Source organism: Podarcis tiliguerta, assembly GCF_965153285.1.
Source record: "Podarcis tiliguerta genome assembly, chromosome: 3".
Classification (NCBI taxonomy): domain Eukaryota; kingdom Metazoa; phylum Chordata; class Lepidosauria; order Squamata; family Lacertidae; genus Podarcis; species Podarcis tiliguerta.
In genome coordinates this window covers 104,391,963-104,419,864 of record NC_139536.1, presented here as the reverse complement: position 1 = coordinate 104,419,864, position 27,902 = coordinate 104,391,963, and the positions used below count along the sequence as shown (strand labels likewise).

Genomic DNA, 27,902 nt, shown 5'->3' with positions numbered 1-27,902 from the left:
CACTCACACAGGACCTTCACCGCCTTCACTGGTTCTGATTTAAAAGAGAGGTAGAGCTGGGTATCGTCTGCATATTGATGGACACCCAGTCCAAACCTCCTGATGATCTCTCCCAGCGGCTTCATATAGATGTTAAAAAGCATGGGGGAGAGGACGGAACCCTGAGGCACCCCACAAGTGAGGGCCCAGGGGTCTGAACACTCATCCCCCACCACCACTTTCTGAACACGGCCCAGGAGGAAGGAGCGAAACCACTGTATAACAGTGCCCCCAGCTCCGAGCACCTCTAGACGGTCCAGAAGGATGTTATGGTCGATTGTATCAAAGGCCGCCGAGAGATCCAGCAGAACCAGGAAACAACTCTCACCTTTGTCCCTAGCTCGCCGGAGATCATCAACCAGCGCGACCAAGGCAGTTTCAGTCCCATGGTGAGGCCTGAATCCCGATTGGAAGGGATCCAAATGGTCCGCATCCTCCAGGCGTGCCTGGAGTTGTTCAGCAACCACGCGCTCAATCACCTTGCCCAAGAATGGAAGATTTGAGACTGGGCGATAGTTGGCCATACTGGCCGGGTCTAAAGATGGTTTTTTAAGAAGCGGTTTAATGACCGCCTCTTTCAGCGGATCTGGGAATGTTCCCTCACGGAGGGAAGCATTCACCACCCCGCAGAGCCCATCGCCCAGTCCTTCCCGGCTAGCTTTTATTAGCCAGGATGGGCAAGGATCAAGGAGACAGGTGGTTGGTTTCACGCGTCCAAGCAGCCTGTCCACATCCTCGGGGGTAATGGATTGAAATTGATTCCATGCAACTTGACCAGACAGAGCTCTAGCACTCTCCCGCACCGGCCCTGCTCCCACGGTAGTGTCTAGCTCCTTCCGAATATGAGTGATTTTATCTGCAAAAAACTTTGCAAAATGGTTGCAGGAGATCTTGGGGTCTTTACAAGGCCCCGGTGGTAAAGGTGGTTCCGTTAAGTTGCGAACCACCTGAAAGAGTCTCCTGCTACTATTTTCTGCAGATGCAATAGAGGCGGTGAAGAAGGTCTTCTTCGCCGTCGCTATCGCCACTTGGTAGGCTCGACGTTGAGCTCTAACCTGTGTCCGGTCAGATTCGGAGTGAGTTTTCCGCCACCGACGCTCTAACCGTCTCAACGATTGTTTCATCGCCCTCAGCTCCGAGGAAAACCACGGGGCTGTCCGGGCTCCATGCAATCGGAGAGGGCGCTTCGGAGCCAGACAGTCGATAGCCCTGGTTAACTCCACATTCCAGCGGGCCACCAGGGAATCAGCTGAAAGGCCATCAACATGGGTTAGAGCATCCCCTACCACTCTCTGGAAACCATTTGGATCCATTAAGTGGCGGGGGCGGACCATCCGAATTGGTCCCACCTCCCTGCAGAGGGGAAGGGTCGCGGAGAAGTCCAGTTGCACCAGGAAGTGATCTGACCATGGCACTTCTTTTGTTTCACTTTTACTTAGTGTCAGATCACCCACGTCACTAGAGGTGAACACCAGGTCTAAGGCATGGCCATGACTATGAGTTGGGCCAAACTTATTCAGGGACAGCCCCATGGAGGCCATGCTTTCCACGAAGTCCCGAGCAGCCCCTTGTAAGGTCGTGTCGGCATGGATGTTAAAATCCCCTAGGACAACCAAACTAGGTGTCTCCAGGAGAAAATCCGCCACGACCTGAAGCAGCTCGGACAGGGAATCCTATATTTGTGTGTGTGTGTGTGTAGGCGCTGAGCGGAAAACGTTCCCCTTCAACCTTTGTCTCTGGCCTTTCAAACCACTTTTGTGGGAGTTATGGGTGGCTATACCTTTTTGCGTTCGAGCGAAGTGCATCGTGTGAATGTAACAGCAACAACAAAAAATCCGTTCTATCCAGCCCCCCCCCCCATGTTTCGTGACAGCCCCATGCTCTTGACTCGGTGTCGCTATTCCTGATATTATCATCCCCTTCCTCTCCTCTCCTCCATTATACCTAATTTGATGTTTGTTGGTTTGTTTGATGTTTTATCGTGTTTTAAATATTCTGTTCTGTTGAGAGCCACCCAGAGTGGCTGGGGGAACCCAGCCAGATGGGCGGGGGTATAATAAAAAAATTAACAACAACAATATTGTTCGTTTGTAACGGAAAATCATTCAAAAGCAAAAAAAAAATTTTTTTAAAGGAAGCGAACATTTCTAACGGCTACGAAGCCACACACTTTTTGGGTCGTGGGGTTGCTTCGTTGTTTGGCCAAAAGAGCCTCCTTTCTCTCGACAGCCGCCGTTTTTATATCGCGCGCTTCTCCTCCTCCTCCTCACAGGTTTTCCCGCTCTTTTTCCCGCCCAGCGCCGGGAGCGCGCACGTGGGGCGGCGGGCGCGCTCTCGCGGCCCGGCCCCGCCGTCCCTTACCCGGCCGTCTCCTCCTCAGCTCCGGGGGGAGGCGACCCGCCTCAGCCACTGCGCCGCCGCCGCCGCCCGCGACGGATAAAGGAGGACGGAGGGGGCAGCGATGGTAGGTGGCCCGGGCCCGGGCTCGGCTTCTCCCTCCGTCGCCCTGCAGGCCCTCCCTCGGGAAGGCCCCGGTGCGGCGGGAAGAGAGGCCCGGCCCTGGCCGTCGAGAAATGGCGGGTCTGGGGCGGCGGGGGGGGGGGGGCTGGCTTAGCAGCGGGGCAAGCGAGAGGCGCTGGGTCCTACCTCGGGTGGGGGCTGGCATGAGACGGGCCGGGCCTTCCGCAGTTCGGGTGCGATGGGGATATCCCTTCCTTGGCACTTATTATTATTCTCTCCCACCCCCGCCCTCCTTGCTGTACTGCTTCTTTTTTAAAGGTTTTGGCCTAGTTTTTCCTCCTAAAGACCAATCCGATCGACCTCAGGCCGCAGGTGGGGATCCTGAGTGATGAGATAACTCTCTACTTCCCCCCTCCCTCTCTGCAATCCTGGGGATGTCTGCTCAGAAGCAAGTCCCATTCAGTTCGGTGGGACTTCCTCCCCCCGGGAAAAAAGATTGCAGCCATACACACACAATTTCTTGCAAGTAGGAAGCCAAGGCCCGTTGCATTCAGTGGGACTTCCTGGGCAAGTATGCGTAGGATTTGCAGAAACACACATGCAGTTTATTGCAAGTAGGAAGCTGGGGTTGTCTGCTCAGAAGCAAGCTCCGTTCAGTTCAGTGGGACTTCCTCCCCCAGGTATATACGATTGCAGCCGTGCACACGCAATTTCCTGCAAGTAGGAAGCCAAGTCCCATTGCATTCAGTGGGACTTTGTGGGCAAGTATGCATAAGATTTGCGGACACGCGCTCACACAATTTCTTACAAGCAGAAAGCTATATCGGGGAGAAGGCTAGATTACAACCTTCCCATTCCTATCTGCTCATTGAAAATGAGTGTTTTAGTTTGCACCCAAACTTTTTTGTTTTCAGGGATTTTTGTTCACTTGCCTGGAGGAAGGTTTTTGCCAGTTAAGACTTGGACCAATGAGAGATCGGTCACTGTGTGTGCAGCTAGTCCTACAAAGGCAAAGCCTGCAGCTTTCTCCTTGACATGCTACTTAATAATAATATTTAACATTAAGGGATTTATATGCATATGTTGTCAAATGTACTATAACTTCAGAAGCGATGATTTACCACTGGTAGGAACTTATGAAGTTGCCTTGTAAGACATTTAACCATTGGCCCATCTAACTTTTGTATATGCTGACTGGCAGCCGCTCTGCAGGGAGGTACTGGGGGTTGGCACTGCAGAAACCCCTGCAGCACTCACTAGCTGCCATTGAGAAGTAGCAGCCTTCTGGGAGTGGAAGGCGGATCATCTTTGGAGATTTGGGCTCCCTCCTGTGTGCGGTGGCATTGAAGGTAGAGACAGCGATGACAGCACTTCCTTCGCAAAGCAGGTGGGCATGTGGCAGGTCAAAGCAGGAGCCATCTCTGCTTGACTGCTTCCTTTTCCCGCATTGTCTCCCTCTAGAGTGCTGGGGATTGGGCCCAGGACAGCCCCTTTGCCTTAGAGGCAGGGGAGCAGAGGTACCTGCTGCTCACAGGGAGCAATGGTAACAGGGAGCTTGCCATGTCCCCTTGTGCCATGTGGTGTATTGGGCTTTGTTTTCCACAGGAATCTGGTTGGCCACTGTGAAAACAGGATGCTAGACTAGATGGGCCATTGGCTTGGTCCAACAGGGCTCTGTTTATGTTCTTAGGGTCACTTCTGCCTCTCAGTTGCTTTCTGTTGCTCCTGAAGGAGTGTTTCCACCCCCGTTGTTCTGCCTGGACACTGAAGTCAAGCGCTGAGGGCCTTCTAGCGGTTACCTCACCGTGAGAAGTGAGGTTACAGGGAACCAGGCAGAGGGCCTTCTCGGTAGTGGCGCCTGCCCTATGGAACATCCCATTAGATGTCAAGGAATACACAACTACCTGACTTTTAGAAGACATCTGAAGGCAGCCCTATTTAGGGAAGTTTTAATGATTGACATTTTATTCTATTTTTAGTGTTCTGATGGGCGGGGTATAAATAATAAAATTATTGTTATTATTCTGTTTCTGACTGGCACAACACAACTAGCCACATTGCTGTGATGGCAGCAGCTACAGTCATACCTTGGGTTAAAGTAGCTTTGGGCTGAGAGCTTTCGGGTTGTGCTCTGTGGCGACCTGAAGTAATGGAACATGTTACTTCCGCGTTTCGCCGCATGCGCAGATGCTCAAAATGACATAATGTGCAGACGTGGCGAATCGTGACCTGCGCACGCGCAGATGCAGGTTGCGTTCACTTCAGGATGCAAACGGGGCTCCGGAACGGATCCCGTCGCATCCAGAGGTACCACTGTATTGCCTCTGCTGCTTTGTCAGCTGCTTCCATACACTGGCTATCTTCTCCTGGTTGATGTGGCAGATAATCCCAAGGACTTTATCACCCAGAGATAGAAAGTGAACAAGGGCAGTGGCTTCTTCTTCCAGGTTTCTTCACTCCTGAGTTGCCCACTAAGGCATGTAAGCAGCATAGGGAGTTCAAAGAGAAGGTGCAATTGCAGTTTCTGCCCATTTGCTCTTTGCTTCTGGGTGGAGAAGACCTACCGGTAAGTCCACGATGCACAGACCTAACTGCTGTACCTCCTAAAGAGAGAGAGCAGAGGTGACAGCTTCTGCTTCCTGCAACTGCCTCTGTTGTTTATTCAGGTGAGCAAACAGTGGTGGCAGCTGTTGCCTTTAAATGCTTTGCGTCTCCCTCTGGGCAGTGTGGCAGGGATGTTTTCCCTCTGGGGAAAGGTGGAGGGGGCCCTGAGCATTTTTGTAGAGAACCCACTTCCCCAGATTGGAATAGGCCGTGTCCCACTACTGAGAAGCAGTATATCTTTTTATGGTGGAGGATATGAAATTCATCCATGTTCTTAAACCAAATTGGCATTATTCAAGTTGTTGAAATAACAGTTGTAAGAGGCACATGGATTGAATTCATGCACTGGCATGTTTATGGTTCTTAAAGTAGGATTCTAAAGATTTATGCTACATTATTATTATTTATGTTGATAATAAAGAATAATGCAGAAGTAGTGTGTATGTAGCAGCCAAAAGAACTTAACAAGGCCTTGACTAAATACGTATTTATTGTTCTGCCAGTCATGTCACCACTTCCTTGTAGGTCCCACCAGTGATTAAACTGCGCACACTGCTCTCTGCTTGTCATATAGATTGTATTAATAAATAGTTTGTTTCTTACTCCCAGAGAGCTGTCTCTTACTGGTGTGGGGGGGGACTATTCATTTGGAAACAGAGGGTGTTAAGAAAACCAAACACATTGTTCCTTGCTAAGCCATGAATATGGAGTACACACTTTTAAAATGGAAAGAGGTAGGCAAAGAATTGCAGTAAAAATATTGGCTCATAAATGAATTAATAGGCAGATTATGACTAAAATATAAAAAAATTCAATAATCTATATTTTACAAATCTAGTTTTTTAAATGAAAATTCTGCTTGATATTCATCGTGCCTTGAGAGCATTCAGTCAGAACAAAACATCCACAAATGGGGAAGATTTATGCAAATTGGAATCTTGCTAATTTCCTGAAATTATGAAGTTAATATGAAGCAAAGGCTTTCACCTGCATGTTAAAGGAGTCCAACTGGCACATTTGCATCGCTCGTGGCATTTTAAAGCTAGGTCTGTGGTGCCTGGTAAAATTGAAAAGCAACTTACAATGAACTAGGGCAGTATTTAATCTCTTTGCATCCAAAATATTTATTTAATTAGTGGATGTTCACATATTCAAACTTAGGAACATAAGAAAAGCCCTGCTAGATGAAACCAAAGGTGCATCTAGGCCAGAATCCTGTCCCCACAGTGGTGAATGAGATGCCCCTGGGAAGCCCCATAAGCAAGACATGAGTGCAAGGGCACTCTCCCTACTTTCAGTTCCCAGCAAGTGATAGTCAATGGTTTGGGACACGGGTGGCGCTGTGGTCTAAACCACTGAGCCACTTGGGCTTGCCGATCAGAAGGTCGGCGGTTCGAATCCCCATGATGGGGTGAGCTCCTGTTGCTCTGTCACAGCTCCTGCAACATAGCAGTTGGAAAGCACACCGGTGCTAGTAGATAAATAGGTACCGCTGTGGCGGGAAGATAAACAGTGTTTCTGTGCGCTTTGGTTTCCGTCACAGTATTCCGTTGCACCAGAAGCAGTTTAGTCATGCTGACCACATGACCCAGAAAGCTGTCTGTGGACAAACGCCGGCTCCCTTGGCTTGAAAGCGAGATGAGCGCCGCAACCCCATGGTCACCTTTGAGTGGATGTAACTGTCCAGAGGTCCTATCCCTTTTTACCTTACCTTATTCAGAGGCATAGTACCTCAGATACCATACACAGCCATCATGATTAGTAGTTATCTGTCCTCATACTTCCAGCAGCTTTGTTGGGTAGCTCCTGGCTCTAATGTTATGAGAGGAGGAGAAAATTGATAGTAATTTTATTTTCTGTGACAAAGTGGATGGGACATCCTGCAAAATTTTATACACCCCTATCATGCCATGCCCCAGCAGTACACATTTCCCCCCCAAAACTAAGTAAGCCCCAAATGTTTTAAACTTTTTTTGTTGAGAGGTTGCTCCACCCCTTTGATCATTTTGATCGCCTGTTTCTGAACTTTTCCCAAGCTTATCACAGAAATCAAAGGGTACAGCTATAGACCTAAAACAGCATTGCAAGTTATGTTCTTTGTATCTGGCAGAACACTGTTCTGTGTTGCTAACAGTTTACATTGCTTTCTTCTTCCAGTTGTTCCCTGCTTCCAGATTCTATGTAATCAATTTAGTTCTGAACTCTTGGGCTGTTTTTTTGTAATTACCAGGGTGTGGTTTATTTTCTGTCATTGACATAACCCCACTCCTTGCTTGTATAAGAGCTCAAAGTATAAACTAGGGTTATAAACTGGTCGGTTAAATTCATTTAAATATTTATATGATACCAAGCCTTAATTTCTTCTGGGGAGCAACAGTGGGAGAGTGCTGTTCCAAGGTGTAGGTGCTGCCACACTAAAATACCTTACAGCTGCAGAACGTGTAACACTGTAACAGTGCCAGCTCCACAGCAAGTTATTAGCCATTGCGCAAAGAAATACTGTGTTTAAATGTTTCTTCACCCGACAGAAGAATTTAGATATTTAGGGTTGTTCAGGGTTTCACTTGAGAACGTGAATGTTCGCACATGCAAGCCCTGCCCTCAATGTTCCCAGATGTGTGGACTCCTGTTTAGACCTTTGTGTGATTAGAAGGGGAATTTAAAGTGCATTTTGCTATAAACCCACTTAGGAAACTCCCCTTGATTTGGAGCCCTTTCTTACCATGGTTCCTGGTAGCAGGGAGGTATCAGCAGAGTGCAGTTCAAAACTTCCTTCAAACCTTTGTGTTAGTTGCACCAAGATCTGAACAGGAGCCAGTGTTCCTGGTGACACTAGGGATGAGGCTTGTATGTGACTCCTGCTCGCATCCATGGTTTCAATGTTTGCATATTTGCAAGGATGCTTGAACACACCTGAGTAAAATGTTAAAATGTCTCAAAACTGTCTCAGTATCATAGGAAGATCCATATTTGAAAGTAGTGGCATGAACTTTGGTTTGCAACTGCCTGCTTTGGCAAACTGGCTATTGCTGTTAGAAGGGAATCTTAGTTTTAGTAGGTTGGTGGCTTTACTGCAAAAGATACATTATGTGCGAGATTCCCCCCCCCCCCCCCGCAATCCAAGGGCTGTTAGTTTAAGTGAACTGTAGATCAGGCAGACCTGAAAATGATAAAGGGAAGAGTTTTCTGAAAAAAGAATAACCAGCTACCCTGCATATTCACACAGGAAATATTTTGAATCTGTATCTATCTAGGCCTGGTTGTATTTCCCAGACATTCAAGAAGACAAGTGATAGCATAGCAGTTTGAAAAATATAAAGTGAGTAGCCCTTTGCTTCTTATAAGCTTAATAACAGTAATGGCTTCCTCAAGAAACAGTTGTAGATCATGAGAAGACAAGCTTCCAAATGGATAGGGACATTCTGATGAATCACATCTGAAGTTGCTCCTTAAAATTAATAAGTTCCTTTAAAGCAATATCTACCAAACTTTTCTGCTTATATAAAATCACGAAAAACAAGAAATTCCCCACCTGTACGCTTACAGTCTAAAAGACACAACACAAAACAAAAAGGGGATAAGGAGGGAAGAGGAAACTAACCAAACTCAGGCACCAATTCTTAAATTACAGAGTTCTTATAATGACTCAGTGGTACGAAAATAGCAAGAGGTGAAGCCAAATAGAACCAGTGGGGATACCCTGCTTTCCACCATGTTGACATGATGGGTGGCTGCTGCTAGGTTCCGTTGTTGTCAGCCCCGCCAATTAATCAAAGAGCAAGTTATACCCTGCAATTAAAGCTTTAATGGAGTCAGTCATTAATACCACAAGATTATGTCTATTAAATCAATATAGGGCAGACGAGTAGCATTTGTGCCAAATCAACATTAATCTGCAACTTAAGCATAGTGTAGGCAAAACTTGTAGCATAGTCTTAAGTGTATCTACTGTCATTAAGCCCCACAGGGTTCAAAGAGGTTTACTTCTTAGTGAATAAATGTGTTCTCTTCTCTCCCACAACAGAGTTTGGCTGTTACATGCATTTGGGATTCATCTTAAAATGGCAATGGAATATGGTCTTAAGTGGTAACAAGAATAGTGGGAGGGACTGTGTACTATAGTCTGATGATGACACCATTTTGTAGATATTTGTTATTTTCTCCAAGTGAGTTTCATGACCAAGTGTGAATTTGAACCCAGGTTCTCTAACCCTAGCTCAGAGGATTACATTTTAGGTGCTTTGTAGCCACCTTGACTTCACTGTTGAATTTGTTGATAGTTTGCTTTGACTTGAGGTTTGGATTTATAGGTAAATATTGAGAACATGGTGATCAGTGCTTAATGTTTCCGTTCACGTTTAGCGTTCCTATATGGTATGTGAATGCTGTTCAGTCTTTCTATTGACAACATCTTCTAATGAAGTATATGGGAATGAATACATTTGCTAAGTATGTTAAGTAGTGCAAGGTTGTATGATTTGGAAAATTACAATTCCATTGTTGTTTGACTAAATGAAACAGATGGCTATTTCTTTTTTAAAGTACTTAATGAAAATAACCATTATAGAGTTATATAGGGCTAAACCTGCACTTCTCTGTATTTGTTTCCGAGATTAATCATGGTGTTTTCCCCTTAATTGTATTGTCAAGAAGCAAATTATGCATAGCTAGCACTCTAAACGTTTCTTGGTAATTTTGTCAAATGCACAGTGGGAAAATAAGTATTGCCATACTGGTAAAATCATACAGCGTAGCAGGGAAACTTAAAATATTATTCCATTCCATTTAAAGCTGTCTGGTGGAACAAAATGACTGTACACTAATTAGTCCTATATGCAATTTCAGTCCTGAAGGGTTCCATCTTTGTGACACTTTAGTTTTTCCAACTGTGACGTGGGTATTCCTATAGGAGGGCACTGTTGCTAGGGAAGGCCTGAACATACAGGAAAGGAAGGAAGCAAAATGAGGATCAAATTAAAAAAAGAACAGTGATGCCTAAGAGGAAGTCAATCTGAAGAGAGGGAACCAAATGCTACCGCACACAAATGGCTTATTTAGAGTTATTTTGTGGTTGGGGGCAGAATTCCCTAGACAGTTAAACTGAGAAAGACTTTCTACCTAAGGAATCCCAGAAAGCTCCTGGCAATCATATACTGGGCTTATAGCAGTGTGGGCTTTCCTGTAAAAATAAGAAGCAGAAAAAGTGATTTCCCCCCTTTGCCCTTATCAGTGGAGATCTCCTTTTGCATGTTTGCCTTAAGAGTTAGTAAACAAATTACATATGCTGTATGAATAACTGGGGCAAAAATACAGTAGTCCAGATTAGTTGAACTGAAATATTTGAAAAGGGAAAAAAATAAAGTGCACTTTTCATTCAAAACATATATTCAAGCATATTCAAAGCTTTACAAGAAAATTATTGCATTGGAATACTTGTAAATATTTTAAGACATGACAACCCTTAATATATCTGTATCTATAGCTGTATCTATAAGATAGATAGATAGATAGATAGATAGATATGATAACAGTTTAATAACACATAATTACACATTTCTGGATTGAACAAAACCATCCACTGATGCATCACCCTTGCTTGTGCTAAGAAAATCTAGCTAAGGCTCAGAAAAATATTTTATGGGCTAGATATTTTGTTTATATTGTGATCCTGTGATCCTCAGATGAAGGGTGTTATAGAAATAAAATAAATAATAAATATGGAACGTGGTCTGTGTTAGTGGAACTGTAGCTAAAAGCCATTTGGCTGTGCTTTTAGTTACCATTTTTATCAGAGAGCCATTCTCTCCAAGCCTTTGGCCCTCCAAACCATGTATTTTGCCCTCCAAGGTATAGTACCAGATCCTTTTTGAATCCATCTTAAATTAACTCTCTCTTTGGCTTGAAGTAAATTGAAGTCTCTCCTCTCCCGAAACCAAGCCAAACATATGTAGGGTCTTAAACAGGGCATCGCCAAAGCCAGTGAATTCTTTCTAGTGTTAAGTTTCCTTCCTCTCTCCCATAATCAGATTTAGTATTTGATGCAGTAATTCTTTTAGGAGCTCAGGGGTGTTGCCAGAAATTTAGAACTTTGAACTTAGGCCCAACCTACTTAAAATGCATACACCCCTGTAATACAAAGCTCTCTTCCTAAAATTGCAAGGATGGGGGGCATTCAGCATGTGCTCCTGCACCAGCAGGATGTAAGATTTGAATTATAGTAGTATGACACAGCACTATTCGCGTTGTACATAAGGCACTGCTGAGTAATGGTAATGTTTTCAGGGCAACTCTGGCAACGGAGTGGGACTGCTTATCCATCGCTAATCTGTGTGGCATTTTGGCCTCCACGGTGCACCTCCAAAGGGCTCCAGCCTTTTGGAGACCAAGGGCACATTTGCAAACCAGAAAAACGGACGTGGCCACCACACTGACACAGCTAGCGCAGTTACACATGCACTGCCGTCACACACTCTCCCCTCTGTCAGCAATTTGGCTTGAAAAGTGTTAGCTATCCATTCCCAGGTGTAACACACACACACACCCCTACACACATGAAATCGCTCCCTGCATTGCAGGAAGGTGTCAAAGAAGCCTGCTATTGGCTACAATAAAAATGTTTATCTCAAGCTTAATTCTATGGGAGGTGGAACAGAGAAAGGAATGGGATCTTGCAAGTGCAGGCACCATGTTCGTAATGCATGCGCCAGGCAGCTCAAGACTGTAGGCTAAATATTTGCAGGCAACTTTTTATCACGTAATTACAGCTAGTAGGTAGGATGGCAGATAGGATATGGTGCAACTTGTACAGCTTCTTCTTTGTCTGGAATTTATACCCCACTGTAGTTGTGCACCTCTGTAGGATGATTGCATGCTATCACATTCAGACTATTCTATTATCAGGCACCTTTTTGCACCATTGACCTGTTTTCAGAAGTGCTCACGTTTAACCAGAAGCAAACTGGCAACTCTTGAGAAGCAGGCTTCCAGAAAGAGGGGTTAGTTTTGAAACCTGTTTGACGTTTTGCTTCTGGTACCCCAAAGTGATTGCTGTTTAACTTCTAATTTTTTGTGTGATGCTGATGGTGTATTAGGAACAACATGTTTTGAAAGTGAGATGCCAGCTTGGTACTGTACCACTCAGTGAACCCTTATTTCAAAAATTTGCCAACACAGCCTTGTGTCGAGAGAGGAATGCTCTAGCCCAGGAGGAGCAGAAGGTAGATTTGGGGTCTTCTGGTAGATCTCTAGAAGGTCTGCAGTGGATGAGTGTGGGTTTCTGACCTTTAGTGGTCAACAATAGCAAATAATTAATGTCTTAGAAATAATTCACTAGGGTTGCTGAAATTAAGAATGCTTTTGTGGAAGTATCTGTATAAGTGTTTTTTGTGCAAAAGAACTGTAAGCTCAGTTTTTATAATGGGGGGGGGGGGGAGAGACCTTCAGCAAATATGCTCAGAGGCACACTCTTCCTTAATTCTCAGTGTTTGCCAGCCCCTCCAAATCATTTTTCCCCTTTCTCCTAGCTCTGGCTGGTGCACCCTGGTGCTTTGGTTTTAAAAAAAAAAGAGCAAAAAACATTTAGCTAGTAAAAGTAGATCCTGCAAGCTTGAAACCTGCCATCCCTTTGGGTGCAGTGCAAAGTGCTTACAATACCCCTCCCTACTCACCCAACTCACTCTGCTTTGAGGGAGGGGAGCTGTACATGTACTAATACAGGAAGCAGAGTTGGATCCAAGCTCTAAAGGAAGGGGTGAGCTGCACCTTTATGCCAGGGAGGGGGCAAACACCAGATCCTGTACTTACAACACATCCAATTGGTGGGATGCATTAAGCAACATGCCAATACATAGTAAACCATAATTACTTTAGTTTAGACCCTTTCAAATGCAAGAAGTCTGTCTCTTTAAACAATTTAAATTTATGTCTAATTTGATATTGTATATTTCTTGTACACATATGGAAGTTTTGCTGTGACTGTGCAATCACCAGTAGTGTAATTTGGCCTAATTAGCCTTTGCTTAGTGATTTGGGATGTCTATCAAGGACTGTTATGTTCTCAGGAAACGTAGTGAGTTAAAAGCTAATGCAGTGACCTCATCTCTATTCATTAAGCTCCAGAGTATAAACTGCACTGGAGAGCGACTGTTAAACCGTATCAGTCCATTTTTATGCTGCAAGTTAATCTGCTCTAATTTGGATACTAAATTTATCCAATTTAACATTTGCAGTTATAACGGGAAATAATTTACAGGAAAAAATGCAGTATATTCTTCACTTCCCTTTTTGCCTTGCTTGCAAACGTTTCTCGGGATTTTGTTGGTGCTGGTGAGGCACAATCATTTTTATTTTCTTGGGTTCTTTAAAATGATGTTCCTGTTTGAAAATTGGTATGGCTTCAAGGGGAAATTATTAGCCAAGGACCAATAGAAAACACACACATTTGTATCATTTACTTTGTGCGAACGGTTTGCCTTTCTACTTAAACCGATCATTAAATGAGAGCGCAGCCACCGGCTCTTTAATATTAGAGCTATATGCACACTGTGTCGCTGTGCTGCTGGTCCAATCGCTCTTTGTGACTTCAGCTATTGGCTCAGAACGCTGCTTGTCTGACTCCATCTGCAGGGCTCTAACACCTCCTGCACTCAGATCCATTCAACACACAACTCGCGCCAGCTGACAAGCAAGCAGCAGCAGCAGCATATCTTGCTCTCCTACTTTGTTTTGCCACACAACAAAGCTCTCTCGCAAGCAAATGAAGCTGGGAGTCATGATGGGGAGGAGTTTGACAGATCAAGTACTGGATCAAACTTAAAAAGCTAATATCTTAATTCAGCATACTGGAAAAAAGGTCACCTTGCCTTGCTGGAAAAAGAAGCACACAATCTTAGCCTTGCAGCTCTGTGTTCGGTACCTTCTGCTTGCCTCTGTTCTACGTAGTTAGGCTATCTGATTACACAGACGAGGATACTCATGGTAGATGACAAGGGAAAGAACATGAAATGTCTCACCTTCTTCTTGATGCTTCCAGAGACAGTTAAGAACAGGTCCAAGAAAAGCTCCAAGAAGGCAAGCAGTAGCAGTGGTGGCAGCAGCAGCAAGTTACCTCCAGTTTGCTATGAAATCATTACCTTGAAGACTAAAAAGAAGAAGAAGATGGCTGCTGATATTTTCCCCCGAAAGAAGCCGGCGAACAGTAACACCACTGCTGTCCAGCAATACCACCAGCAAAACATCAATAACAACAACATCATCCCAGCTCCAAACTGGCAAGGACTGTACCCCACCATCCGAGAAAGGTAAGCAAGTTGGGAAATGGTTTCTTAATTGTGCTTTTCAGTTCAGTGGCAGTCTGTAGTGAGATGTGTGCCCTCTTTTCGAACAGCATGCCTTCCCGTTAGGCAGTGCTCAAAGAAGGGGAAATGCTTTTACTTTCCCCTTGTGCAGTTCTTATTTTTTCTCCTGATAATGAAGAATATTTTTGCATGCAAGCTGCCTTGATTAGGCATTCTTCTCTCATGAAGGCACATTCACGCCATATTAATCTTCATATTTGATCACACAGTTTAGCATTTTTACTTTTACAAAAGTTCTTGCTAAGTTTTTCTTGCAGTGTCATACTTTTTTCTTTTATTAAAAAAAGGCCATACCTTGGTACATTTAATTATTATTAAAGTCATTTTAAATCTGTTCTGCTGTTTTTTAAAAAGGACTGTTTTCTTTCTCTCTTTGTGTTTGTGTGTTTTCTTGGTTGCTCTTGAAAGATTGTAACATTTTAAGGAGCTGAATTCCATGTATGGGATGCTGAAACCCTAAAATAACTTATTGCCTCTGTTTGTAGAAATGCAGTAATGTTCAACAATGACTTGATGGCAGATGTTCATTTTGTGGTTGGTCCACCAGGTGGGACCCAGCGGTTGCCAGGACACAAAGTAAGCAACAGCTGCATTACTAGATCTGACATGGGAAAAGCAAGGGGAACATCAACCGTTGCCATTGTAACTTAGTGTGGGAGGCTTGGGTACTGGAACTGACATAATTATGGAAGCTTTTAAGCATCTTTGCCTGGTGAAATGCTTTAGCAGTTTCCCCTCCAGTTAAGTATCTTTGCTACTGTAATACAAGGTTGGGAAAACCTGTGTCTGTTTCTGGACCACAGTTCCCAGCCATGTTAACCGTTGGGCATGGGAGTTGTAGTTCAACATGTTCCTCAACTGTGCAGTACAATATTACCCCCTCCAAAATCTTGTTTTACTGATTTATGGCATTATTATCCTATCCTTCCACCAATCTGCCCTCCTTTTAAAAACTCACAACAACCCTGTGAAGTAGGTTATGCTGAGACAGCGGCTGGTCCAAAGTCACCCCATAAGTGGGAATTTGATCTCAGGCCTCCACATATAACACTCTGAAACACTGCAACACACTGCCTCCCAGTGGGGATAGCAATGTATTAGAATAGCTGTCTTTTCAAGGGTTGTGGATGGGGTTTCTCCAGGATTCCCTTAGTGAGTTTTGCTTTAAAAATTTAGAGTGCAAAGTGAAGCCATGCCATGCTCTCTCATTATTTTTGATTGCCTTCATGGCTTCATTCTTAATGCTCACTGTGGCGCTGCCACATTTCTGCTTTTCTGTTGGCGAAGAATTTTGTTCTAAAGCATGAAATGATATTTCCCTTTTTGAACAGTATGTCTTAGCTGTTGGAAGCTCTGTATTCCATGCAATGTTTTATGGAGAGCTTGCTGAGGACAAAGATGAAATCCGTATACCAGATGTGGAGCCTGCTGCTTTCCTCGCTATGCTGAAGTAAGCATCCTTCTTCATTGCTGGAAGTGAATTTGTTTGTACTTGATCTAGTAATGCCACAGTTAAAAAGTTAGGCATTGTCATAAAGAAAGAATTGATGTGCAAACGCAGTCATTAGCTTATGGATACAGTGTCTGTAGTTGTGTGTTAATTATAGGACTTTAAAAAATGAATATTTTATTTATCCCTCCCTTCAGATATCAAAGAGATAAAGAATTAAACAACTTTTAGAAGACATCTGAAGGCAGCCCTGTATCGGGAGGTTTTTAACGTTTCATGTTTTATGTTTTTAGAAATGCTGTAAGCCGCTCAGAGTAGCTGGGGAAACCCAGCCAGATGGGTGGGGTGTTGTTGTTATTTTATTAATAATAATCCCTCACTTCCCTTCCCTGCCTCCATCTCCTGCATATTTATTTAGTCAGCAGGTCACATTGGTCAAGCTGCTTTTTCATATACTTTATAAAGAATTGAATATAAAAAGGAAGAGCTTTAAAACAGGGTGAAAAGGAAAGATTCCAAACTATTAATATACTGTTGCCCATTTTAGATGCAACACCAAGCCAAACCATGGCTTAGCACATCTGAGCAAGCATGCGAGTCTCCAGAGGGAAGATCACAGCCTCAACAATCATATCTCAGTCTTGCTGCTGTCATGCTTCCTGGGGCTAAGCCATGGCTTGGCTTAGTCTTCCTTCCACGATCCAGGGTTGTGGTTTGACTCACTTCAGAGATACAATGCATGGCAAAGCAAGAACAAACCTTGGTTGCAGCGGGTGGTTTGTCTGGTGCAAGGCGAACCATGGGACACAATCTTCACTCTTGAGATCTCACACGTTTCCTCATTCCCAATAAACCATGAGTTGGCTTAGCATTACAGGTGAACCAGGTCTGCATTTGTTTGTGCTACCCCTTTTACTAACGACACAATTCCTTTTTATTCCTGATAAGCGCAGCTTCTGATGATACTGTAAACTTCTGAAATGCAGTCACTGATGATAACGTTTTCTTATAGGCAGGATGAATTTTCAAATGTTAAAAATAATAGTATTTTCTTAAATGCTGTTTCTGCATTTTAAACCTGAACTGAAGAAAGGACATGCATTTGGGGGGGGGGGGTGATTTCTCCCTCCACCCAGCTTGTTTTTCTTGCATGACGAGTGGGAAGTAAGGAAGAGCAAGTTGCTTTCTAACAACGATTGCCCATTAACTCAGAATTTAATTTGGAATGTGTATTTGGAAACATCTAGCATTTCTTATTAAAAAATAATCGTTTTTCTCTGTGTCATCTGTTACAGTTTTATATGTGTGCTTGTATATTATAAAAATCCTTTCGCTGTGCCATTGAATCCCCCTGCAAGCTTTGCCTGACCATGTAACTGCTAAATATTAGTCTCCGGTCTGGATTGCCCTGGCGATTGTGAAGGGCACTTTCTAACTTTTCCTTAGGGTGCTTTTGCTGCTTGTAGCTGTGGTTAGTCAGCACACGAATGTGTGAAGAGCTTCAAAGAAAGGAGATGACACGTACGAACCGGCAAGACGCAGTTGTGTCGTCATTTGTGGCTAGATCTGTCAAACTGCGAAGGTTGCAGTATTTAAATATAGGCGTTACGTCCTGATGCAAATGGGATGTTGTCAGGTGAATAGTATGATCTGTTCAGGTTATAAATACCAGCAGTGCCTTAGGTAGATATGGGATCTTCGGTTGAATCTTACTGTGCCAGAAAAAAAAGGATTTACTGCTTGATGCAGCTCTACAGTGGAAAGAGTTTATATCTTCCTAAATGCAGGCACTAGGAGGCATACTCAAACAGAGCACAGTCTAATACAGGTTTAAGGGCACTTCACAACCTTTGATTTCAATAGGCCTTTGATTTCAGTAGATGCTTGTGTGTGTTCTGCTGTGCACTTGATTGTACTCTTGGTGTGCACAGTTCTGGAAACATGGATTTAAGAGTAAGACGAGTGGATTCATCCTAATGAAAACATATTTAATACTCAACATTTACGCTGAGCTGGACTCTCCCCTGTCAAAATAGGGTAGCAGTGGAAACATCACAATGGAAATACCATGTTTTCACTATCCATAGCTAAGGTGTGCCAAGAGAGAAGAAAGAAGGGAAGGGTGCAAACCAGGTCACTGTTATCTCCATTCTTGATTTTTTCTTTTGGTGGTAACCAGTTTATTATCTTTCTGCGGCAATTTTTAAAAAGCATCTCTAAAATTAGGAGCCAGACATTTTTGCAATTTAAGAAAAATATGGCTGTTAGAGTAGGCTTAGGTGTACTTTATTGTCCTAGTTCATGACCAAACTATACAAAATGTTTAACTCTTTCATCTCCTGATAACAGTCCTGAGGAAGGTCCCTCTTCGGAGGCTGGTATTTGTTTTGTAGGGGAAATCTCCAAAACCAGGGTGGAGGAGGGATTTTCCTCGGGACTGCAGCTGGGGAGATTTACCCCAAACTGCCTGGTGTTATTTGCAGTGTTGAAAACTGGCCCATTAAAGCCACATTTAACCACATCTAGGCAAGGTACAGCAAAAGGTAAATCTGTAAAGTGGCTTAAAGCATATCTTACTAATATTTGTAAGCTACTCTGTGAGACTGTTTTCTGTTGAAGAGTAGGATTAAAATTATTTTAATAGAAAAATTTAGGCCCCTGGTTTCTAATATGTGTACAGTATGTTAAAATATGTGGTGTTAAAACCTACTTGGCTTCTATATCTCATGTTTTGAATGCATAAAACCTCTACACCGGTGATGTGCACATTTGCTCTGAACATAAAAGGAAAATATGCATATTCCTTAAAGTATTAGCTATCATTTCTATGTCTGGTAAGTGTCACTTAAAGAGTCGGAGCTTTTGTCTGACAGTTGCTTTTAATCCACCAAAAATCCCCAAAGCAATTTCATTGTTATAATAAAAGTTTCATTTTAAAAAGACCACAGGTAAATTAGCCTGTTGCTACTGTTTATAATAGCTGTGCAAGTTAGATATTTAACATCCCTAAGTGCTGTCTTCTATGCTGTATTCTTTCTGACACTGAAAATCCCAAGGGCTAGAAGTACGTGTTAAAACATTGTGCATCCAAGAGAGATTATGGTTGCCTTGTAAATGAGCAGCTAGTGCCCCATAGGGAAAATCAAAAGAAGTAAACACAAATCTTTTAAACAAGAGCTTAAGTGAAATTGACATCAAAGCTTCACAAATATAGTTCAAAATATTCTCCCACCCCCCAGCAACAAATGGCTTTTAAACGATGTCATGACTACCTTCATCCTCCTTCCCTTGCCCCAGTGCCAGATCAAAACCAGTTTGTGCTACTTCCCTCCCTCCAAATAATTAACTCTGCTAGAAATTACATAGGTTTCCCATTGTGATCTGCAAGTCATACATATATGGCTGCTCTAAACTCTTTTCATCATGGTCAGGTTGAATGTTCAGCATGAATTGCATGCAGTATGCAAAACTGAAGCCAGATTGAAAGTGAAGTACCTTTGCCTTGTTTGTGTGCTCGAGTAATGCCTCCTTTTCTTCTTCTTCATTGTGCTTGGGAGCTGGAGGAAGATAGGCAGTATAAACTAAGGCTACTACTGGATGTGCATTTTTGGAGTATGCTGTGAGTTCACTTGGGAGACAGCCTATCAGCTTCTTAGGGGGGCTATCCCAATCTGAAAGTGTTTGGCTTCAGAACCCAGCTAGATCCCCAAATAATCTATTGCAGGCACACTACAATCTGCCCCATAATCTTATGTGGAATGGATTGTGGAAGATGTTCTCTAGAGTACTTTGATCACTTCCCTTGAGTGATCTGATTGCAATGTCAGTTGTCAGAAACAAGGAAAATAAGACCTCTGTAGATGATAGGATGAGGGTGTCCATCTAGTTGACCACCATCCTTTCCAACAATGGTCAGTCCCTGGTGAAGCCCACAAGCAGCCCCTCCATTGTCTGCAGCTGGTATCCAGAGAGACACAGCCATTGAACCTGAATAATCAATTTAACTAGTCATAGTGAATAAGCATTTTAGAGAGAGCGATCTTCCATAAATATGTCCGCTCTTTTACTGGCTACCTAAGCCAATGGTAATTACCACACTGTGTTGGCGAATTCAGTACATTTGTATATTCATTTTCGAACAGATTAGTTTTCAAACGTTTTGGCTCCCGAATGCTGCAAACCCGGAAGTGAGTGTTCCGGTTTGCGGACTATTTTTGGAAGCTGAACGTCCAACGGGGCTTCAGTGGCCAATCAGAAGCCACACTTTGGTTTCCAAACATTTTGGAAGTTGAACGGACTTCCGGAACAGATTCCGTTCGACTTCCAAGGTACGATTGTATTTTAATTGTATGTTCTGTGAAGAAGTGCTTTTTGTCTGTCATGAGCAGAGTTATTGACATTTTTTCCTGAAATACAAGTCCATTATATTTCACCATGTGCCAAATTAAATTGGTTGTCAACTTTACACTATAATGAGCTAAAGCTTACGTTGATTGATTCATGGGGCTGCCAGTTAAGGGCACAGTTGTTCATCAAGGCAACTTCCGTTGCAGTGCATTGCAGTGCTGTGGAATGAAAAAAGACCATATGAAACATTGCCTCCTGACCATTTGCAGATTTTGTCATCATCTTAAAAAGTCACCCATATTGAGGTTTTGATGAGCTTAAGAAAAGGTAGATGACAAATCAACACATTAAGCATTTGTTGCAAATAATTCCTGAACAACTATATTAGCGTTTTATCATACATGTGTCTTTCACTACTAGTGTTCTTGAAAAACGTCCATCTGTTTTGTTAACAGTATTACATGCGTGTCTTTTATTGCAGATACATATATTGTGATGAAATTGACTTGGCTGCGGATACAGTTCTGGCAACTCTTTACGCTGCCAAGAAGTACATCGTTCCTCATCTTGCCCGCGCATGTGTTAACTTCCTAGAGACGAGTCTGAGTGCAAAAAACGCTTGTGTACTGCTCTCCCAGAGCTGCTTATTTGAGGAACCAGACCTGACTGAGCGCTGCTGGGAAGTGATTGATGCCCAGGCAGAGCTGGCTTTGAAATCAGAAGGGTTCTGTGACATTGATTTTCAAACACTCGAAAGCATCCTCCAGAGGGAGACCCTGAATGCCAAAGAAATTGTGGTTTTTGAAGCTGCTCTCAGTTGGGCCGAAGTAGAGTGTCAACGCCAAGAGCTACCTGCCAGCATAGAAAACAAGCGCAAAGTCCTTGGGAAGGCCCTCTATCTCATCCGCATCCCTACGATGGCGCTTGATGACTTTGCAAATGGTGCTGCTCAGTCCGGCATCCTGACCCTCAATGAAACAAACGATATCTTCCTTTGGTACACGGCTGCCAAAAAGCCAGAGCTGCAGTTTGTGAGCAATGCCCGGAAAGGCCTTGTCCCGCAACGCTGCCACCGCTTCCAGTCTTGTGCCTACCGCAGCAACCAGTGGCGCTACAGGGGCCGTTGTGACAGCATACAGTTTGCTGTTGACAAGAGAGTGTTCATTGCTGGCTTCGGGCTCTATGGCTCCAGCTGTGGATCGGCCGAATACAGTGCCAAGATTGAACTCAAACGGCAAGGCGTTATCCTAGGGCAAAACTTGAGCAAGTACTTCTCTGACGGATCTAGCAACACTTTCCCAGTGTGGTTTGAGTACCCCGTGCAGATCGAGCCAGATACTTTTTACACAGCTAGTGTGATTCTGGATGGAAATGAACTCAGCTATTTTGGACAGGAAGGGATGACAGAAGTTCAGTGTGGCAAAGTAACTGTGCAGTTCCAGTGCTCTTCAGACAGTACCAATGGCACTGGGGTTCAGGGGGGGCAGATTCCAGAACTTATCTTTTATGCCTGAAAGAAGATGGGTTCCAGAACATGGAGAGTGCTGTTCCATGGTGTATATGTCTGGTCCAGACCTGTTTGATACTTACCTTGCTGTCTGCAGATATGTGATCAGTACAGGTAATATGTTCCTGAATGCAGTGAACAGCTTAATGCTTGCTGTACTTTTGTAGCCTAAGTGTAAAATTCTTTTTACTGGGAGCTCCCAGGAACAAGAAATGAGCAGATTATAAAAGTCAAGAGTTTCACAGCCTTACCACAGATGAGATGGCCTTTTTTGTGAAAGAAAGGAAATAGATGTTCTTCTCCATGCTGTTTCCCACCTATACTTTTAAACTTGCTACTTTCTCCTGTTCTTTTGATTTATTTATTTTTGTTTCCTTCATGCCATAGGCTTTTCAAACATCTCACTGTTTGTTTTAATGGACACCCCCTCACACTTCCACTGGAGGCTGATTTGGCAGCAACACCACCAATTCACACAAAATCAGTTTTGCTAGAGAGACAAGTTCGGTCTTCCTGCATGTGCTAGTCAGATGTTGGGAAGTTGTGTTAATTGAGATGGACCACTGGGATGAACTGGTGCATTGAGAATGTCTACAAAGGAAAGGAGCAAAGTGGTTTATGCACAGTAGATTCTTACTTTCTTCAACACCATTCTCCCAAGCTTCTCCTGAGACACAAAACAACCCCTGCTTGTCCAGCTAGTGCATTGAAATGAATGGTGTTTTCACCATGGCAGTGCCTCAGTGACCCATTTCTTTTTAATAAAGCATTTCCCCGTTTAATAAGCCTTTGTAGTCACCCTTTATGGGTCCAGTCCGTTTCCCACAATTTTCTGATCCGTAGAAAAGGAGCAAATCCCCAGTGACTATTTTTTCTTTTTCCAAAGGCAGTTGAAAACTTTTTGGCATGGGGTTACTTTTACCACCTGAGTAAAATAATACTAATAATAGCAATTTTTGTAGTATTATATTACTTTCAATTGCTATGGATAGTTCACAAATTGACAGACTTGACAGATAAATGGACAGAAGCAAGAAGCAATTAGGTTTCAAAGATTTCTCCATTTCTGGGTCAATATCCAAAAAGTAAGTTGGACAAAATACAGTTGTACTTAAATATTCACCCACATCTTTGCTTTTTAAAGATGCCCCAGATCTGTGATTTTTTAAAAAAGATGCCCAGATTTCTTGGCTTTCAGAATCCCCCTAACTACGTACTGTGTCTGGAATCAGATAGTAACTTGGCTGGCGTGGATGCTGTTTGTAGTTTTTCTTCTTTGAGCTGCTTTTTAGCACAGCTGAAAATGGTTGCTTTGAGTAGCATTCATTACCACACTGCATAGAACGCCTGTTAAGACGCATCTCTAAAACATGTATATGTTCATTTTATAGGAAGTTTTGATTTTTGTGTGATTGTAATGAAATTGCTAACTGCCAGCATTTTCTGAAAGGGGGACATTTGTGACTTAGGTTTCCCCCATTTTAATTTGATCTTCATTCAGATCTGAAGTTCAGTTTTTCATTGACCAGAAGCATTTTTTCCCCTCTTATTTTAAATTGGTTGTCAGGCTTCCTGTAGAACCATCTGTGTTCTTGGCAGGAAAGGGCTGCAGGCTGGGTGGTAGTAAAAATGAAAGGAAATAAGCATAACTGAATGATACAGAGCAATTTCATGTTCATGAAATAATAAAAGGCACATTTTCAAGTAGGCAACACTTGCCTCTGCTTGAAAGTTGCTTACAGTGGTATTCTCCCCTTGCTTTAAATTAAGGATATGATTTATTCAGTAAAGTAAGCATGAATGCTTCCTGATACATTGTTTAAGGTGGGAGTGTACCTCCCCAACACTAAATCTACACACTGATATAACTGTATAAATGTTTCTCCCACCTCTCCACCCACCAATATGGTACATTATCTGTTCATGTGCTTGCTCTGGATATTTTAACCTGATGGAATCCTGGCTTCTAGTAGTCTTTTAAGTGCCATTAAGAATCTAAAATATGGTGGATTGGGCATGAGAAAATCCAGCCTTCAAATGCAGTGTTTTCTCAGATGTGTATAATATAAAGGAAAACACAGAGGCTATCCTTAAAGGGAAAATGTTATTATTGCCTTTTTAATGATTTCAAACGGTATGATGTAAAGCATATAAATGTTCTCATGTTGTATTGGGGTTGCTTCCTGATCAGATGTACCTGATGTACATCAGATGTATCGTCAAGAACCATTGTGGCTGGCACATTGGTCTTACATCCAGGGAGAACCAGGTAAAAGCCCTGCTCAGTCACAGAATTCCTCAGGTGCACTTAGGCCAGTCTCTCAGCCTAACTTTCCTCACATTGATGCTGTGAGGATGAAATTGGTGTCAGGGCATCAAGGAAGGGCAGGATAGAAATGAGAATGAATAATTTGTGCATAATGTGCTGGGAGAGGTGGAGGGGCTCCTGTAGATGCTTCCCCATGCTTTTTCATGAACCTCAAATAAGAGTCACAATGGAATTGCATTGTTTGAGCAAGTAGTGCTATTTTCCCTACTAGCAATCCTATAAAAGCCAATTTCCAGACTAGGGCCATGTGGGGTTTTTGATGCCCTGTGCCCTCTTGGCCTCTAGATGGCATATGTACACTGCTGCTTTTACTTAATGCCCCACTGAAACAGATGGCTGTCAAGAGGTCCAGAATGGTATCCGAGTGTAGCACTTTATATTTCCCATAAGCGTGAATGTCTTGCAATTCACTTCCATGGGGGGAAGTAACTGGGTTTAGTTGGGTGTAGTGCTGGGGAGGAAGAGAGCTAGGTTGGCAGCCCCTGATTTTGGAATCCGTAGCTCAACTTCCCCTGAAAAGGGGCGTCCTTCTGTCCCCCTTCCCTTGTTTGTCAAAGCGACAGGCGCTTATTCAGTTTGAACCTAAAAGCAGAAGTGAGTATTATTTGCCTACCATTATGAGCAGTTCTTAAACCAGTTTGCAGTGGTAAATTGCAATCCTTTTTTGATGATACATTTCGGTGCACCATCTCCTTTACTGTACAAGGGTAATGTCAATGAGGTGTGCTGTCAGATACAAAAAATGCATGTCTTAAACCAATATAAAAATTAAGCGATATATTGGTTTACTCTTAAGATAAGGGAGGCATAGCTTGCTGCATAAAAGTTAGCATGTGTCTTCTGCAACTGAGTCACTTAAGCTGATCAAGAGGCCTTCCCCATGTGTTCCTTGAAAAAAGAGACGAGTTCAGAGTTAAAATAGTATTAAATTTGTCTTAGTATGGACAATATTTTAAAGCATATTTTGAAACTGATTTGCATTCAAGGCACATACTGCAGAGGTGTTTAAAAATTATCTCTGCAAGTATTTAGCTGCATGAGAGCTAAATACTTTCACAGCTTTCACGAAAGCACCCTTCCCTGCTTTTAGATTATACGGGAGAGAACTAAGTTATGCTTCCAACATGATTGGGTGTTTGCATTCTGCTTGCTGCACATTATTTTACGTGCCTCACAATGCACTCCTATGCATGTCTCCTCAGAAGTAAATCTCATTGAGTTCAGTGGGTCTTACTTCCAGATAAGCATGCACAGAATTACAGCTTTAGACAGTAGAATTTAAAGTGTGCATTGCACCACTTTTGGCAGTTTTCAGTTAAAATGCCTTTAAAATTACTATTAAACTTGGGCCACTTCTAGTATGAATTATTTTTATTGTCAGCATCTGTACCATGCCTTTCTAAGGCATATTCAATGCAGCTTGTAATCAAAATAAAAAGAATGCACAACATAAAGTACAAAAATATGAAGAAAATGGCAAAGCAATAAAAAGGACTAAAAACTATAGGATAATCTGGCAGGGGAAGGGTGAAAAATGAAGGCATGCTGCAAAAGCTTGCTGTAATAAAATTGCCTTTGCTGCTCATTTAAAAGTGAGTAGTGATAGGGCCAGGAGCACCTCCTTGGGGAGGCTGCTCAGATGTATGACTGAGAAAAGTATAAATGGGATCAAAATGAAAAGTCAGAATGCTAATATATTGATAAGGAGGGAACACACAAAGAATGGGGAAGTCCGCATTTTCTGAGTGTGCTGCAGAAGCTGAGGATTTCAGAGTTGGTTCTGTAGATAACACCAGAAAATTCAGCCAAATGAAATGTGCTACCTAAAGTGGCACCATGCAACTAGCAATTTTATGAAGGAGGTTTTTGTACCTTTCAGAATTGTCCACGTTGATCTAGTTCCTGGTCAGTTGTTAGTCTCCAGAGAGCAACCTGGTAAAGACTATTGTGTTTGCAAACCATCCCCAGATAGAAAGTAATGTGTGGTACTGCATTTCGTTGAATGCAAGATCTCCATGGTGTTGTATTCAAAGTAGGACTAAGGCTGTTGTTCCATCAGCGCAAACCTTACTGCTTGCTGTACAGAGCTATCTCCCCTTCCTCAGCATGCCATTCTGAGGATTCTCCCAAACCCCTGGAGAAGATTTGGGGAGAGCACATTGGAAAGTCCCAATGCGCTAGCAGAAATTGTGGTCCTAAGGCTTCTGGTTACTTTCTTGAATGGGGCAGGGGGTTAGAGCACAGTAGATTGCATACAAGAGCCTCTAGGTTCAATCTCCAGCATCTGAGAAACACACACACATACCATCTGAAACTAAAGCTGCTGCCAGTCAGTGTATACTATTAAGCTAGATGCACCAGTGGTCTGACTCTGTAGAGGACAGCTTCCTGTGGATAAGGAAACGTCTACGGAGTTGAGTTTCCCCCCACTGCTGATTAACAAAAGTGCTTTTTGCCTGAAGACCTACGTCACTTTTAGAACGAATAGAAGAGAATGCCCAATGAAATATGCCAAATGAAAAAACAATTACAGGGTCGTCATTCAGCATCTCTGAAATGCACAAATGGCTGTGTGTGGACTTTGCTGTTCTCTTACATGAACAAGGGTATGCAGTGAGGAATCTCTGTACATGCACAGAGGCACATCTCTGTGGATACAAGGTCCTTGCATGCAGGGGGACTATGCATTTGTCTCTTAAATGCATAAAGTGCCCCACAACTGCTGCTATCTGTTAACATTAACACTAATTATATTATTGGCATTCATATTTTAATAGTGCTATTTAAAAGTATCTGCTGGTGATCATACCACCACTATCAATGAAAGGCTTTACCCAAATGGCATTGAGTCAATCCTGTTTTCTGTATCTACCCATGTTAGGTTGGATTCATTCTAATCAATGTATGTTGCCTTAAATGGTTTGTGGATTGAACTATAAGGCTGCCAGCATCAATCGACTGGAAGCGGGGGATGTCCGTAGAATTGTTTCCAAATGAGAGCTTTGTACCCTTAAATAGAAAGTCAATATCCTAAATGTATGAATTCCTGTATATTTTGGTTTATTCTTCTAAAGCACCAGACATATTTATCTGGAACAGAGCCTGAGATGTGAGAAAATATTATAGATGCTGTTTAAATTACGCCTAACATCTTGTTGCATGGCGAGCTGGAAGGGGGAAGGGAAGCTGTTAACTGGATTTGTGGTGTAATATACTTTAAGCATATCTGACATAGTATTTAAGTAAATGTTCTAATTTCTACAGTACTTATTGCACTGATTTTTTTAAATGTTAAAACTCCGTTATTTCAAAGACAACTGCGTCTAGTTGTGCTTGAAGCAGTGCTTGACTATAGCAACCGATGGCATTATTTATGAAGGACAGATATATATATAAATATGAAGTACCTCAAGTTGAATGTTATCGTACTGTATCTTTAATGTAACAGTGCAGAATTTTAGTAGACACATGAATGTGTATAATCACATTTAAAAGGCAAATAAAAATTGAACTGATTCTTACACTGTTTCCTGGTGTGCTTCTGAAACTTTAATAAATTTGCAGTAATACTTTCTGGACTTTGGGCATCAGAAAGGCTTGATGTACCTGATAAGTTCCATCTTGAGGAAGAACAACAAATGGATTGATCAGTATTTTGTTAAAATGCTAAAACCTAAGCAAAGGAGATAGGAAGGAGTGGTGGGTTCGAACTCTTGAGAAATGTAAATACTACAAAAGGTGGAATTCAACTGGGCAAGCTCCAACTTGAGTTGGGTCAAGTTGGTTGGGAGCTGTACCTCAGTGGGAAGA

The 27,902-nt window shown here is 42.8% G+C and overlaps 1 protein-coding gene across 2 annotated transcripts; it reads left to right on the top strand.

Annotated features, from left to right (window-relative positions):
- The first annotated feature begins 2,351 nt into the window (after positions 1–2,351).
- Positions 2,352–27,613, top strand: BTBD3 (BTB domain containing 3). Of its 2 annotated transcripts, none has more exons than XM_083431985.1 (5): positions 2,352–2,503; positions 13,729–14,402; positions 14,945–15,035; positions 15,791–15,909; positions 20,738–27,613. In XM_083431985.1, the coding sequence occupies exons 2-5, from the start codon at positions 14,077–14,079 to the stop codon at positions 21,768–21,770; spliced, it is 1,569 nt and encodes a 522-aa protein (XP_083288111.1). In that variant the 5' UTR covers positions 2,352–2,503; positions 13,729–14,076; the 3' UTR covers positions 21,771–27,613. The 2 variants fall into 2 exon arrangements, with proteins under 2 accessions (XP_083288111.1, XP_083288112.1); XM_083431986.1 differs by having other exon boundaries at positions 2,364–2,503; positions 14,135–14,402.
- Positions 27,614–27,902: the final 289 nt, after the last annotated feature.